Below are 17445 nucleotides of genomic sequence, written 5' to 3'. Positions count from 1 at the left end.
CCACACTCAACTGTCATTGTATAACACTAGTATGGTATGAATGAAGATGGGGCTGTCACTGTATAATACCATGGTACAGTGCTGGCAGATAGGTTGGTCACTACATAACATTAGGGTATATTACTGGTAGGGTCAGGTCATTTGCAGTATAACACTTGGGCATAGCACTGGCAGGGTCAGGTCTGTCATTGGGGTACAGTACTAGTGGGGGATAGGGCTGTCACTGTATAATACTGGAGTACCATAATAGTTTGTCAAGAGGTCTGTTACTGTAAAACACCTGGCTACAGTGCTGCTGGGGACAATTTTCTGAGTAGAATCCAAAGCTGTGGCTTGATGCATGTCTCACTGAATTACAGAGCAGGCTGTAGGAGCTGCATGTTCTACTCCTGGTCCTTTTTTGTATGTTGTCAAAGGGATAACATATGAAAAGTGAGTTACTGCTATTGATCCTTGGGGAAGCTTTCATTTGCCTTATTTCTCTGTGGAAAAACAGGACGCTGTCAGACCATAGCGTACAAGGTAAAACGTTTATTTCCAGGGTGCATCGTACAGAACTACTAAGACAGACTATATTAAAACAGTACAATACTTCAAGAATGACAATTAAGATTTTCCCATGGGCATTTTGGATCAAACTGTTGATCATCTTCTTGGATCAATTTCCCCTCACCCCAAGTGCACATCTCTGGTCACAACTGAAATGAGGCAATCAATGCTCTGATTAATGGTTAACGGGGAGTTGCTTATGGTAAAGCCATTTCTCTGTGCAGTTAGAGAGATCTTAGTTTGAATTATCCACGTCAGAAAGCTGCCATTTCCTCCACATAGTTTCTTCAAATAGAAATTTGCTCTCGGACTGTTTGCCCAAATATCAGTATGCAAATAGGAGTTGCAGCACAATCTACAGATCAGCATTTAATCAACCAACCCCTCGTTTCTATATAAACCAGGAACAAACCCCAGAGGGTTTTTTTCTGTCACTCTCATTGGTCACCTCTTCCCAGTGTGATTGTGTATGTTGATGAGAGTCAGGCAGCAAAATAGTCTGACTTTTGCATTGGCATCAGGTTTGGTCAGCTTTTCTGGTCTACTACCTACTACCTGAATACTGATCACATTCACACCCTTAATGGAAGGCAGCAGAAAATAGATGGAAGAAAGAATGACAGGAAATTTGGAGAAGCTGGGTTTTTCCTCCTTGGAGAAAACATCGAAGAGATTTGATTGGGGTGTTCAAAATTATGAAGGACCTGGACAGAATAGAAGGGGAGAAACTTTTCCCATTTGGCAGCAGAATTGGTCACTCAGTGATTAACAACAGGACTTGTGTTTAATTCCCCAGGGTCAAAGTGATGATTACAAACATGATGGGCTGAACAGCCTCCTTATGTACTGTAACCACATACTATAATCATAAGATTGTTGCCAGCTCAAACATTTGGAATTCCCTAACCTCTGCACCAACAAGAGTTGATAGCAAATTTTAAGGGCAAATAGGGATGAACAATGAATGCCTTTTTTGAGAGTTTTACACTTTCCATCAACAAACTAACCCTTGAGCTTCTAATTCAAAGCAAGTTTGTTACTAACTGAGCCAAAACAATAAATACAAACTGCAAAGCAGAGCTTCAAGGAGTTGCAACGTGCAGCTGTGATACCCTGGGTTGCATAATCTGCCAGGCAGGTTGGCTGCTTGCATTGCTGAACTCATTCATTTATTATTTGATATCCAATCACAGTATTGGGCAGGTAACATGGAAGGGGTGGGGTAGGAAGGAACCTATTAGGTTTGCCTATTCCAGGTCTCACCTGGCCACCACACACGAGTTACTCAATAGTAACCATAATCACTCCACCATTGGATCACCGTGCCTTCAGTAACATTCCTACTAATTTAATCTTCCTCTCTGCAGACTTCAGCTGTCATGCACAGCACGGCCTTTCAGAAATGGAAGTCGTTGCTGCAAATAGCATCAGCCAATCACTGTGCAGAGCCCCACAGCACAGCTTAGAGGAAACAAGTTGCCTGAGCTCAAAGCTCCAAAATCCCTTTCCATCTCAATCTCACTTTCCCCTTTTAAGAAATCATCTACACTTTTCATCAGGTGACCAAGATATTTCAATATTTCCCTGTATTGCTTTGTATGTTGTTTTATAATTCTCTTGTGAAAAGCTTTGGAAAGTTCAACATGTAAAGTGCTACACGAATACAGGTTGCTGCACTTGGAACACCATAGTGTGGTGACAGTGAAGCTCAAACGGTTTACTAACCACCAAGAACTTGATGCACAGCCAAGTTGAGGAGAAGTGCGATTGGAGTTTGGGATTTTTAGAAAACATATCTAACTCAATGGAAGATCTGAAAAATGCATTAAGGACTTTTCTCATTGATTTGGATAGAGCTGGGGGTAGAGCACAAGGCCCTACTGGTATAGGGCATTAAAATCCTGCAACTGGAATATTCTACAATTGCTTTAAACTAGGCAGGCAATAAAATGTTGAGGAAGGTTATCATTTAATTCCCTCTGCTGAAGAGCTGCTTCATAAACACAATAACAGAGACACACAAGCAAATGGATTTATTTTTTTTAAAAAAATCAATGGTGCCATTACAGAATTCTGAAATCATCAAAAGGACTTCATGATCAGAAACAGATCAAAGTAGAAAATTACAATTGGACCACTCACATCCTACATAATTACAGGCTGTTGCTGCTCCTTTGTGCTTAACACAACTATTTTCAATGATTTCCAAATTATGTAACAATAAATGACAAAGCAGAGCTGCTCCCACCCACACTCCTCTGACCATGTGCAATTTTGAACCTGTGAAATATTCTCCAGTGTTTCGACTATTTCCACCCTTTCAGATTTAGAGAGAGGAAGGAACACAGAGCTGATGAATCATGGAATGAAGGGAAATAGCTTTTGGGTTAGGGGTCCGAAACCACAGGTCGCAACATGTCTACATTATTGAAGGATCAGAGTGAAGGAAATGAGAATGGAGGAAAACATGAGATGTTTAAACCAGGAGGATTCTGTTTACTCCTCAGGGTGAACAGAGTGCCTGATCCAGTGTTCAAATCCAGGCACTTGTTTCAGATATACATCACAAATTGATGCTCAGACTCAACCACTGGCATAATTTCTAAATCAGGACTTGGACTGCACCCTCCCATTCTCAATCAGATGCAGCATCTCACTCCAGGATGGAACAAATGTCCAGCAGTTCTAAGATACTCAACACTTGATGGAAGGCTTTACAGTAAACTTAGCCACCTTCATAAAAAAGTTATTGTTGTCATTACTCAAGAACTGAATTTTCTTATTCTAGGCTTAAAATATTCTGAGGACCAGGGGACAGCGTTTGGCACCCTCTGCCACCTCAATGCACCATTTTCCTATTGCGAGCTCAGACAGGTCTTTAACAGTGATGGAGATCACAGCTGGGCCTCATCCTCCCAAAACCCACACAAATAGGCCAAGTTCGGTGTGGAAGTACTGGCCAAGAATCTGGGGTTTTTTTTACTCCTGCCACCTAAGACTCTGGACTGGAATCTCTGTTGAGATCCATTGAAGACCATGGATTAACCTTGAAGTAACCTGAGGAGGACCTAGAGACGGTCACCAGCAGCTAAAAGAGCGAGAGAGAGAAAGACCCTGCGCTTTTGAAAATGAGACAAAGTGGGGACAGCACCTTCTCAAATGAGACAGCAGTTTCAAAAGGAGAAGAGTGGACCCACATGAGAAGGGCAGTGGGAGAGAAATACTAATGGCAGAGAACACTGTCAGAGCCAAGACATCTCAGGTAAACAGGCAGGTGAGAAACAAGTTACCTGGACAGAGTTTCAGGAGGCAGCCACACCCCTCAGATTAATTACATTATATTTAGTCTGTGGTCAGGATAGGAAGCTGTGACTGCAAGTGAGATAGGCATGGGGATCCAGAATTTAACTTTGGAGCAGCCTCAGCTAGTATTCTTGTCCAATAGTTACAAGGTTCTTGCTCCTGGTGTGGACAAGGGCACAGACTACAGAGAGTATGGGTAAACAGACCACAGCACCATAGTCTAAAACAAGTGGGGGCAAGGGAAGGGAAACATAGTAGTAAAAGGGAATAGAAATAGATATAGTTCTCTGCGGCAAAGAACAGAATTTCAAAGGCTTGCCTATCTGGTGCCAAAGGACCAGGACATTTCTTCCTGGGCTAGAGAGAAACTTTAAATAGCGATCAGAACATAGTTGAATTTCAAATTCTGTTTGAGGAAGAGCAAGTCTGATCGCAGTTTAAATAAGATCAATTACAGTTTACGAAGAAAGTGTCGTCGAAAGCAAGCTAGGAAAATATATGAAGGGGAAGGTCAGTAGATGAGCAAAAAATATTAAGGCATACAAAGTGGTGAAAAGGAGCAGAAGACCAATGGATTGGGAATTTCTTTCAGGAACCAATAGTGAATGATTAAAAAGCTTAGAGAAAATTGATTATGAAAGTAAATTGGCAAGAAATATAAAAGACAAACAGGTGCTTTTCTCAGTATATTTATGGAAGAGTAGCTCATGTCAGCGTGGGACCCTTGGAGGATGAACTAGGGAATTGATAGCACCGGGGGAAATCAGCAGATAATTGAAATAAATATTTTGCATCTGGAGGACACATTTAACCATGAAGCTGTCAGATAAGCAAGGTACTAATGGAAAGGAAGATCTTGTAACAGTCGAACAAGGGACAAAGTACTTGACAAATTAATGGGATTAAAGGCAAACAAGTCACAATTTGTTAATGATTACACAGTCCATGTTATTGATGTGTATGACTTTGTCTAATGGTTGTAAAGGAAGTAGCTGAATTGATAGTAGAGACATTGATTAAAATATGGTTCCAGCGAACTGGAAACTCTTGAGAGAGGGAGACAAAAAGCAGGAAACTATAGGCTAGATAACATTTGTTGGGAAAAAGCTATAGTCCATTATTAAGGAAGTATGACATTAAGAAAAGCTTCAAATAATCAAGCAATCAATATGGTTTTGTAAAAGGGAAAATTAACTGAAGTTCTTTGAGGATACAAGTAGAAATGATAAAGGGAATCTGGTAGAGGTAGTATATTTGGATTTCTAGAAGGGGCCTAATTAAAAAAAGGTTAATGCACAAGTGCTTACAGCATTAGAAAGTATGAGCTTGGATTACACACAGAAGACAGAGGTAGGATTAACAGGCCTTTTTTAGGTTGGAAAGAGGCAACTATATTACTGACTTGGGCAGGGGGAGAGAAAGAGAAATCAGCAAGTAAGTCAAATTTGATGATACAAAAATAGGTGCATGTTGTGACGAAGACACTAGGAAATTGCAAGCGGATATAGATAGGTTTAAGTGAATGGGCAAACAGCTTAGTAGGAGAGAGTGAGGTCTGCAGATGCTGGAGATCAGAGCTGAAAATGTGTTGCTGGAAAAGTGCAGCAGGTCAGCAGCATCCGAGGAGCAGGAGAATTGATGTTTCGGGCATGAGCCCTTCTTCAGGAATTTCCTCATTCCTGAAGAAGGGCTCATGCCCAAAACGCCGATTCTCCTGCTCCTTGGATGCTGCCTGACCTGCTGTGCTTTTCCAGCAACACATTTTCAGCAAACAGCTTAGTAGATTAGGTTTAATGTAGGAAAGTAAGAGATCTTGCACTTTGGTAGGATCAAAAAGCAAACTACCATTTAAATGGAGGAACATTCCAAGTGCAGTGCAGAAGGATATTGATATTCTTGTGCATGCAGCACAAAACATTAGCAATAGGTGCAGCAAGTAATTTTGAAGGCAAATGGAATTTTGGCCTTTATTGCTGGGAGTTGGAGTTTAAAAAAAGGGAAGTCTTGTAACAACTGTACAGGGTGCTGGTGACACTGTACCCGGAGTACTGTGTATGGTTTTATTTCTTATATTTTGGATAGGTTATTCTGGCATTGAAGGTGATTCAAAAGAGGGTGATTTGGCTGATTAGAGGGATGAAGGGGTTGACTTTTCAAGAACAGCTAAACGGGTTAGGACTGTATTTATTAGAGTTGAGGACACTGAGGGGAGATCTTATTGAAACACAAGGTTCTGAAGGGGCTTGACAGGGTTATGTTGAGAAGATGTTTCCATTAGTTGGGGAATCTTGTTACAGAATAAGGGGACAGTCATTTAAAACAAAAACGTGAACAAATCTCTTCTCCTAGAAGGTATGATTGTCTGGGATTCTCTACCCCAGAGAGCCAAAGAGGCTAGAAAGTATTTCAAGAGGAGGTAGATAGATTTTTAAAATATCAGGAAGTTGAATGCTTCGATGAACCGGCACAAGAGGAATTGAGGTCTAGGATAGATCCATCATGACTTTATTAAATGGTGGGCTGAATAATCGACTTCAGCCATATTTGTTATCTTTAATGTAAACCTCAGTCCTTCCCAGTCTGAGATCCACTACCACAACTAGGTGGAACTGGAACAGTTTAGTATTTAAACTTTAAAAGTGAAAATATTTGGTTTTAAAATTTAAATACTAAAAAAAAGATATAAATGAATTTTCTGTTCACTCCATATGGGACTTTAGCCAACGGTCACCTCAGCCTGCCAGAACACAGTTTGACCTTGTGTTTCCAAACATTGCTGGAAGTGTGGGTTTGAACCTTGCAGACACCAGAGCTGCTTGATCAATCCAGAAGCAGCTGTAGGACTCCAGTTTCTCATCCAGTGCCATTAAGGAAAACTGGAAATCAGGTCTTTAGGAATGTGTGACAGTCCTGCTTGTACATACATATAAAATTTTCATTTTTACTCCCAACCTATATTTCAAATTGTGGCAAATTTTAAATTCAAATACTTCAATGGTAAAATACTGTTTATTGATGAACTTTAGGTCCCCCCTTCTGCCAATCTGACAGAACGTTCTGGACATAGAGGGGAGGAGCACTGTTGTGTCAGTTAGTGTTTTGAAGAGAGAGAGACCTGCCAAGAGCATTGAGCTAGCAAATGCTCAGCTACAGCACCCCAGGCACCGGTTTTTAAAAATACATAAAATTGTTCTTATTTAAAAACATTATAAATCATTTCCAGCAGAACTTCTACATTTGAATCATGACTACACAGTACCTTTATAAAATACAGGTTTGGGATTTACAAATAGGTTGAGAGCACTCGATATCCACTGCTGTTTCTGCACACAATTATCTAACATCTAAAAAGTAGAGTGTTAATTTTGGGGTTTACTTAAAAGTTACTAATTAATACTTGAAATCCTAAAGCCCCACAATAGTTACTTGATCCACAGGGAACATTTAAATGAGCACCCTCTGGGTAAATCTTGGATTAGAGTTGTTTCTGTATAGTTCCCTACAGAACAGTGCTCAGCAAGCACCCAAACAGAGCTAGACCCCTGGTGTCTTTTACAGGGATGTATAAAGGAACTTTCTTTGGTTAACTCTCAGACTCGCCTTGTTCTTCTATAAGCACAGCACTGGTGCTGCTTACCGTGCGTCCGCAGTTCAGAAAGGAGACCCCCAGTGAAACTGCACAGTACCAGGCCTGGAGGGACAACAAAGAAAAGCAAAGGTCACTTCACAAAGTATTCAGTCTGAGCATCCTTTCCATTGCACCAAAGTTGAAGCAACAGGCACAGTTGACTACTAAATTCTTTCCTTGCTGTAATGCGTCTAACAATCATCCAAACTTCCTGAAAACAGAGGGATTTTTGTGTGCTAGATAGTAATATTTATAAAGAACAGGCTTACAGCCTCATTGGCCCTTGCAGAGAGTATGTGCTGCTGACATTTTGAGCACTTTTTTCATGAACTTTCAGATGTACTTAATTCTTTCGCGTATAGAATTGTTCCAACTTTGGTACATCTTCAGTTCAGGAATACAGTTGAGATCGGGATACATTGGGTTTTCCAGGTTAGTGGGTAGATGCCAATGTGGAGCTGTACTAGGACATCTTGGCTTGGGGCACAGCACGTTCTGGAATATAAGCATTTAGTACTATTGCCAGAATATGATAGAATCATACAGCATGAAATCGGACCCTTTGGCCAACCAGATATCAGATAGTAAAAGTTTCTTTCAATACGTAAGAAATAAACGAGAGGCAAAAGTAGACATTGGGATGCTCTGAATTGATGCTGGAAAGCTAGTGATGGGAGATAAAGTACTTACTAAGTTCTTCAGCTATTTCCTTGTGTCAGTCTTCACAGTGGAAGACATGAATAATATCCTAACAATTAAGGAGAGTCAGGGGCAGAGTTGAGTATGGTAGCCATTACAAAAGAGAAAGTGCTAGAAAAGCCAAAAGATGCAAAACTTTGAGAAATCTCCTGGCCCCGATAGGCTACATCGTAGAGTTCAGATGGAGGTGGCTGAGGAAATAGCAGAGGAGTTGGTTGTGATCCTTCAAAAGTCACTGGGAGTCAGAGAAAGTCCCAGATGATTGGAAAATCACTGTTGTAACCCCCTTGTTCAAGAAAGGATCAAGACGAAAGATGGAAAATTATAGGCTGATTAGCCTCACCTCTGTTGTTGGTAAAATTCTAGAATCCATCTTTAAGGATGAGATTTCTAAATTCTTGGAAGTGCAGGGTCAGATTCGAACAAGTCAGCATGGTTTTAGTAAGGGGAGGTTGTGTCTGATAAACCTGTTAGAATTCTTTGAAGGGGTAATTTATAGGTTAAAGAATATACCACATATTCTTTCAGGGGGAAACTCAGTGGATGTTATTCACCTAGACTTCCTGAAGGCCTTTGATAAGGTGCCTCACAGGAGGCTGCTGAGTAAGGTGAGGGCCCATGGTGTTTCAGGTGAGCTACTGGCATGAATGGAGGATTGGCTGTCTGATAGAAGGCAGAGAGTTGGGATACCAAGGTTCTTTTTCAGAGTGGCAAGTGGCATCCTGCAGGGTTCAGTGTTGGGGCTGCAGCTGTTCACTTTATATACTAATGATCTGGATAAAGAGACTGGGGACATTCTGGCGAAGTTTGCCAATGATCCAAAGTTAGGTGGACAGGCAGGTAGTACTGAGGTGGTGGGGATGCTGCAGAAAAACTTACAGTTTAGAAGAGTGGTCCAGGAAATAGCTGATGAAATTCAACATGTGCAAATGTGAAGTCTTACACTTTGGAAAAAAAGAATACAAGCATGAACTATTTTCTAAGTGAGAAAATTCATGAAGTCGAAGTACAAAGGGATCTGGGAATGCTAGTACAGGATTGTCTAAAGGTTAACTTGCAGGTTGAGTCCACAGTTAAGAAAGCAAATGTAATGTCATTTATCCTAAGAGGGTTGGAATATAAAAGCAGCGATGTGCTTCTGAGACTTTATAAAGCTCTGGTTAGGCCCCATTTAAAATATGGTGTCCAGTTTTGGGCCCCACACCTCAAGAAGGACATACTGACACTGGGGCGTATCCAGCGGAGATTCACGCTGATGATCCCTGGAATGGTAGCCTAACATACGACAAATGGCAGAGGATCCTGGGATTGTATTCATTAGAGTTTAGAAGGTTGAGGGGAGATCTAATAGAAACTTACAAGATAATGCATGGCTTAGAAAGAGTGGACGCTGGGAAGTTGTTTCTGTCAGGCGGGGAGACTCGGACCAGTGGGCACAGCCTTAGAATTAGAGGGCATAAATTTCAAACGGAAATGAGGAGATAGTTCTTCAGCCAGAGCATGGGCCTGAGGAATTCATTGCCATGGTGCGCAGTGGAGGCCAGAACGTTAAATGTCTTCAAGGCAGAGATCGATAAATACTTGACCTCGCAAGGAATTAAGGGCTAGGGGAAGAGTGCGGGTAAGTGGAGTTGAAATGCCCATGAGCCATGATTAAATGGCAGAGTGGACTCGATGGGCTGAATGGCCTTACTTCCACTCCGATGTCTTGTGGTCTGATGGCTTTGGCGGACTGTGGGGCTCAGTATTAGACATAATGTTTCAGCTCTGCTCAACGCATGTTTTATAAAGGATTGACATAAATTCTTTGGTTTTTGTACTCTGTTCTGCTATGTTCAGAAAAGATTTAGGATGTTGTCAGGGTTGGATGATTTGAGTTATATGGAGAGGTTGAATAGGCTGGAGCTGTTTTCCCTGGAGCATCAGAGGCTGAGGGGTGACATTATAGAGGTTTATAAGATTATGAGGGGCATGGATAGGGTAAATAGGCAAAGTCTCTTCCCTGTGGTGGGGAAGTCCAGAACTAGAGGGCATAGGTTTAGGGTCAGAGGGGAAAGATATAAAAGAGACCTAGGGGCAATGTTTTCACACAGAGGGTGGTACTTGTATGGAATGAGCTGCCAGAGGATGTGGTGGAGGCTAATACAATTGTAACATTAAAAGGCATTTGGATGGGTATATGAATAGGAAGGGTTTGGAGGGATATGGGCCGGGTGTTGGCAGGTGGGACCAGATTGGGTTGAGATATCTGGCTGGCATGGACGAATTGAACTGAAGAGTCTGTTAACGTGCTGTACATCTCTATGACTCTATATATACTTACAGCATTTGTGTTTTTGAAAGGCTTCCTTAACTCCTACTTCTATCTTCAAAGCATATATATTAACCCCTGCATCTCTCTGTATCTGCATCCTTCAGGGTGCAAAAGCAAATCCATTTTGCCTCTCATTCCTCTTAACCAAACGTACTATTTCACACTCCTCCGTTTAATTCTTTTGCTATTCACCTGCTCTTTTCACCATTGTCACCACATTCCCCAGTTTCATATCCTTTATAGATTTTGAAATTTTAAAAAAATTAACTGAAGCTGGAACACTGAATCAGCACCCCACTGAGTAGTACATGAGCCTAGTGAGGCAGTATGGAACCTCTTTTTAATGACTTATAAGATAATAGAAGAATCTGTGTCAGGACTTACCAGGTAAGCGACAAAACTCAAGTATGCAACCGAAACGAAGGCTGCAACCAGATAAAGTGCCACATGCCCCAAACTTGAAACATAAACTATTACAAAATACATATTAATGGCACAGATGATAAAAACAGTGATTCCACCAGCAATCTTCCACGCCCTGAGGGGGAAATTAAAAAAAACACTAATTATACTCGAGATGTCATGATTGTGATAGCAGAGTCTCCAGTCAATAGAGAGTAATTTTAAATAGAAATACACAAATTAGAACATGGAAGCAGTTAAACTAGTCCATGTTGGTATCTTTGAACCCAACAGCAGTATTTGAACCCTGTGCTCCCAGAATGGTACTGAGGGGCTGAATGGCCAATTTACATCTTGTACCCAAGATAGAATGCCAGACAGACAGGAGTGAGTTATAGATTAGATTAGATTAGATTAGATTAGATTAGACTTACAGTGTGGAAACAGGCCCTTTGGCCCAACAAGTCCACACCGACCCGCCGAAGCGCAACCCACCCATACCCCTACATTTACCCCTTACCTAACACTATGGGCAATTTAGCATGGCCAATTCACCTAACCCGCACATCTTTGTGACTGTGGGAGGAAACCGGAGCACCCGGAGGAAACCCACGCAGACACAGGGAGAACGTGCAAACTCCACACAGTCAGTCGCCTGAGTCGGGAATTGAACCCGGGTCTACAGGCGCTGTGAGGCAGCGGTGCTAACCACTGTGCCACCATGCCGCCCACGTGCCACCGTGCCGCCCACCAATGTTGAAATCTATTCTAAAATTTTACATGCAGAGTAACAGGTAAGTGCAATTATCTTCCTTAATAAGGCAGCACGGAAAGAAAAATAAGCATTTGGATTACTTACAGACCATTGGCGAAGTCGTGCATGACAGAGCCCATACTTGTAAATGTCAATATTGGGATCAGTGCAAATGGCAACTGCAAAGAGTTGAAAAATCAGTTAGAGCTGGTTCCAAAGGGTCATGCTGCCATGAATAAACCAAAATTCTGCGCACAATCAACAAAGCATTTTTAAAATGTGTTGTGTAAGAAAGTGAAACTTAATTCTTGCAAGTAATGTTTCCAATGTAATGCCTCACTGCAGTAGCAAGCTAGAAATTAAGCCCCAGTATTCCTCATACTAACATTAAAGGATTCTAGAATCATGCAAAATTCCCCAATTTACCTACATTTGAGACCTATGTTGTCAAAGCATGGGACAAATTTCTGTACTTAAGAATAACTACTTGTTACAAATAGATTCTAACTGCATATAAACAATTATGAACTGTCAATACACAAGTCTGCTAGCAAAAAGTGTATACATATGCACAAGCAACAATGTAAATGGAAATAACTTCACGGAGGCCAGTATCCCATCACTAAGGTACTCTTTATTGACATGTGGAGTCCTTGACTCTGATCCAGCTCCCTCAAAGCCAGTTCTCAGAGTGAATAGGATGGCTTGCTTTTATCTGTCAACCAGGGCTCCCTCAATGAACCAAGTTAACAGCCCCAATCAGGAATCTCATTCTCTGTGAGGTCTACCTGGCGGACCTAGTTACAATCACTACTTACAATCACTGACCCTCCATACATGCTGTTTATATGCTTTAAAAAGAGCATCAATCTTTGGTTTTTCAACATGTTGTTTGCCATTTCAACCAATAATCAAAAACTCAAAAAAAACCCAGCGTCGTTACACAAAAGATATTAAAGAGTAAAACTTTTTCATACTCTTTATAAATCATTGCGATACCGCCTGACAGTAGTTTATGAAATAATGAAAGGTATAGATAGGGTTAATGGTAATTGTCTTTTCCCTCTGATGGGGGGGCTTCAAGAATAGGAGGCACACTTTTATAGTGAGAGGAGAAAGATTTAAAAAAGATGAGGGCCACTTTCTTTTTGTTAGAGGGTGGTTTGCGTGTGGAATGAACTTCCTGGGGAAGTGGCAATGTAAGTACAAAGTACAATGCTTAAAAGATGTTTGGATAAGTACATGAATAGGAAAGGTTTGCAGGACATGGGCTAGAAGCAGGCAGGTGGCACTAGAGGCATGGCATTCATCCACAAACTCCATCAACAAACACATCGACCTGGACCCAATATACCAACCACTACAGCGGACAGCTGAAACTGACACCCGGAAGCGGCAAGGACAGACCACTATAAATACCGGAAGCAACATCAAAGAAGTGCTTCGCAGGAGGCTCCAGAGCACTGATGTCGCCTAGCCAGGGGACGAAACGTTTGCAACAAGAACTTCCAGCTCGGCGAACAGAACCACAACAACGAGCACCCGAGCTACAAATCTTCGCACAAACCTTGAACACTTAGAGGTGGCACTAGTTTAGTTTGGGATTATGTTTGGCAAGGACTGGCTGGACTGAAGGGTCTGTTTCTATGCTAGGAGACTCTGAGCATGTTATTCTTCCAGGGACCCAATAATCTTTTGATACAAACATTCTGGTACAACAGAGTCTCACTTCTGTTGTGGGCAAAGTCTTAGAGAGAATTGTAAGGGATAGGATTTATGAACATCTGGATAGGAATAATGTGATCAAGGATAGTCAGCATAGTTTTGTGAAGGGCAGGTCATGCCTCACAAACCTTATTGAATTCTTTGAGAAGGTGACTAAGGAGGTGGACGAGGGTAAAGCGGTAGATGTGTGGTGTATATGGATTTTAGTAAGGCGTTTGATAAGGTTCCCCATGGTAGGCTACTGCAAAAAATACGGAGGTATGGCATTGAGGGTGTGTTAGAGGTTTGGATTAGGAATTGGCTGGCTGGAAGAAGAGAGGGTAGTAGTTGATGGTAAAGGTTCATCTTGGAGTGCAGTTACTAGCGGTATTCCGCAAGGATCTGTTTTGGGACCATTGCTGTTTGTCATTTTTATAAATGACCTGGAGGAGGGGCTAGAAGGTTGGGTGAGCAAGTTTGCGGATGATACGAAAGTTGGTGGAGCTGTTGACAGTGAGGAAGATGTGGCAGGTTACAGCGGGATATAGATAAGCTGCAGAGCTGGGCAGAAAGGTGGCAAATGGAGTTCAATGTAGGTAAATGTGAAGTGATTCACTTTGGTAAGAGTAACAAGAAGATGGAGTACTGGGCTAATGGTCGGATACTTGGTAGTGTGAATGAGCAGAGGGATCTTGGTGTCCATATACACAGATCTCTGAAAGGTGCCACTCAGGTAAATAGTGCTGTGAAGAAGGCATGGTGCACTGGCTTTTATTGGTAGCGGAATTGAGTTCCAGAGTCTTGAGGTCATGTTGCAGTTGTATAAGACTCTGGTGCAACCGCAGCTGGAGTATTGTGTGCAGTTTTGGTCACCATACTATAGGAAAGATGTGGAGGCACTGGAACGGGTGCAGAGGAGGTTTACCAGGATGTTGCCTGGTATGGTAGGAAGATCGTATGAGGAAAGGCTGAGGCACTCGGGGCTGTTTTCATTGGAGAAAAGAAGGTTTAGGGGTGACTTGATAGAGATGTACAAGATGATTAACGGTTTAGATAGGGTTGACAATGAGAACCTTTTTCCACGTATGGAGTCAGATATTACGAGGGGGCATAGCTTTAAATTAAGGGGAGGTAGGTTTAGGACAGATATTAGGAGTAGATTCTTTACTCAGCGAGTCGTGAGTTCATGGAATGCCCTGCCAGTAACAGTGGTGGACTCTCTCTCTTTATGGGCATTTAAACGGGCATTGGATAGGCATATGGAGGATAGTGGGCTAGTGTAGTTTAGGTGGGCTTGGATCAGCACAGCATCGAGGGCCAAAGGGCCTGTACTGCGCTGTATTTTTCTATGTTCTATTCCTTTTTGGGAAACAACCATAATTTATAACTTTCAATTTATTTTTCTAATATTTGTTTAATTTTAATAAGATCCAGCCTTAATCTTTTTCTCATTTGCACTCTGTATAGAATGTACATCAACCCAGACCTATTCCCATTAATATTGAAACCAATGCATGAAAAGGCTTCAAAGCGTGACGTAAAATCTGAATTCCACTTTAATCCTTTTGCAGTCCTACTTATTTCTACCTATTGACATTACATCTATCATGATTACAAAATAAAGTCCTACTCCATTCTTTTCTTTGTCCATTCTATTTTACCTCATTACCTCGACAAAGGATTGTAATGAGTTGACAGCTCGTCTTTCATTTACTGCAATGTAACCTGATTTTCAACTTTTTCAGAATGAGATTCAAATTAACCGAGCTGGATTTTGGCGGAGTCGGACCAAAACTGGAGGCCTTTTAAAATGGTAGTTGGGAGCCCGATTGGAGTTCAGGGGGTTGGTCCACAGATTCACCAGGGCCTTTTAAAACCTAAAATATTGATTGCCGACATCTGGTTATATCAATAGGATAAACAGAGCTGTACTAATGTACTTTCAAATTCCACTGAATCATCTCATAAGAAATCATCAACATCTATCACGAATAAGTTTCCCTTTTTGATATCAACAAAATGTTGTGAATACTGCCCTCAATTGAAATCAGCTCCCTCTCAGCAAAACAGATCTGACTGAAAAATATCATACCTCTGAACCAGCCCATACACTCTGCTGTTTTAGTTCCCATAGTTACCCCTCTGCATCCCTCACCTCTTTAGGCATTTTCAGAAACACTTCTCGGATTGCTTTTACCCTTCAGAATCAGAGATTTAATGCCAATTTATCCATACTCCAATGAATATATGGCCAAAAGTTCTAAAGGGACTTTCAGGATTACTTGCCCTGCTGTGGAAGAGACCACTCCATCAGCTGCATTGCCCAGTCACTCTCCACAGGCCAGAACAACTCGGCTTGCTTTAGCCTTCAGAAGCTAGAAGGACCGCTTCTGTACAATTCCATCTCTGTAACAAGACAGGCTGGTACTTCAGGATAACTATCCACTGTCAGTATCCAACTTCGTTGGGTTTTGCCTCTCTCATTAGTTTGCCCAATAGTTAGCTGCTAATCACAAAACTTCACAGTCATGACAATTCTGGTTTCTTGACCTGTCTCATGATTGTTGTGAACCCCTCCTTTTATTAGGCAAAATGCAGCCGAAATGTACACCTTAAATGTTTTTCGGGACAACTACAGTAAGGTCTCCTTCTGTCGCGGGATTATTATCTGGTATGTTGGTATTTTCAAATTGAAGAGTTACTCTCAAGACTCTCAGTTAGAACTTGCACTGCACTGTCTTACTTCCCACTCTTTTACCTCACATGGACTTCACTCCTTGACCATCATCTTGAACATTTTACATATGTTTAAACTTGTCAGTAGTTTTTCTTGCACTTTCCTCTATGGTCACATCCCTCTATAATTCACTGGACTCTTGTGAAATATACATCCCCCAAGGCCCCACTTTAGGTATTGGTCTTTGGATGGGATAGCTCTGTCCGCAGAGTCAGGATCATTCAGCCTACCATCATCCACTCTGGTCTATTGTTTTCGGTTCCTCAGGATCATCACAAAATCTATGAATTAGAGAGATACACTTCCTCACCTTCTATCAGCTGCGCAGTTTCAGGGTGTTTGATATCAATTCCAATTAACTGAGGAACAAACTTTAATTGTTTGATTACTATGTGGGACAGACACAGTCTTACCATCACCCACTATTATGTTACCAGGTCCTTCCCATTCCTTACAGTCTACTCTTTTGTAATACGCCATATCCTCAATGAAAGAAAGATTATTGTGAGACAGTCTTATAAGATGCCCAAGATTTTTCTGAATTTCCTCTTGAGATAACAGTCTTCATGAATGCTCCACTCCCTGCTTATAAAACATTCAAATATGCAGAAAAAGAAATGAATTGCAGTCCCCTCGAGAACAGGGGAACCATCACCTAATACAGAAGGTAGTTTAGAACTCTTCCCTTTGACCAAATGATAGAGACTATGTCTTGCAACAATCTGAAACAAATGATTTGGCATGTCAGTGGAGTTATCAGGTTGCAGTTTGGTTGATCTGCAAAGACGTCACACAGCATTTCATCCACGATTCCTTTTTGCTAAAAGGATGTTGAGCTGTGGTATTCATGACCACAATATTCAGGTTTTCACTCGTGTCCAAACGTGTCATTAGAAAATACTCAAATGATTGGTCAGAAACTTAGCCAGTACCTCAAATCTGGTCTCTCTCAATTTCACCATAACTTATCTACAATCACTTTTTTTTAAACCAAGTATTATGGTAGAAAGACTAAATCTGGTTGCCACAGATCTAAAGGTATGGGATAACGGAAGAAATATTTTCATTCCACACTTTATATTGGAGAACACGGTCTTATTGTAAGCCTGCTATTCGAACGTGACCTTCGATCAATGGCAACTACCTCAAAAGGTGTAGGACATAAATATTTCCATGCCACACTTTGAGGTGTTTGCAAGGTCTGTAAAGTCCCCTGGCAGTGGAAAACCTACCATAAGATGTGGCAGTGTCCTTCAACACACTTTGCATTCGAAATAGAGTCAGCCTTAAAAATGTTTAATGACACAATCTCCACTGCCCACTCGGGTACAGCATTCCACAGATTAACTCAAAAT

At 41.4% G+C, this 17445-nt stretch overlaps 1 protein-coding gene across 3 annotated transcripts in view; it reads right to left on the bottom strand.

The window, feature by feature from the left end:
- slc11a2 (solute carrier family 11 member 2) overlaps positions 1–17445 on the bottom strand; it is a 95905-nt gene that overhangs the window by 5020 nt on the left and 73440 nt on the right. For 2 of the 3 annotated variants that reach the window (XM_060821146.1, XM_060821145.1), the window contains exons 14-16: positions 11755–11828; positions 10878–11031; positions 7490–7543 (exon numbers count right to left, since the gene is read on the bottom strand). In XM_060821146.1, the coding sequence (XP_060677129.1) occupies positions 7490–7543; positions 10878–11031; positions 11755–11828 (282 nt within the window). Of the gene's footprint in view, positions 1–7489; positions 7544–10877; positions 11032–11750; positions 11829–17445 lie in introns of those variants that run through there. The other variant, XM_060821147.1, reaches the window with a different exon arrangement.

Source organism: Hemiscyllium ocellatum, chromosome X, assembly GCF_020745735.1.
Source record: "Hemiscyllium ocellatum isolate sHemOce1 chromosome X, sHemOce1.pat.X.cur, whole genome shotgun sequence".
Taxonomy (NCBI): domain Eukaryota; kingdom Metazoa; phylum Chordata; class Chondrichthyes; order Orectolobiformes; family Hemiscylliidae; genus Hemiscyllium; species Hemiscyllium ocellatum.
This window is presented reverse-complemented; position numbering and strand designations above follow the sequence as displayed.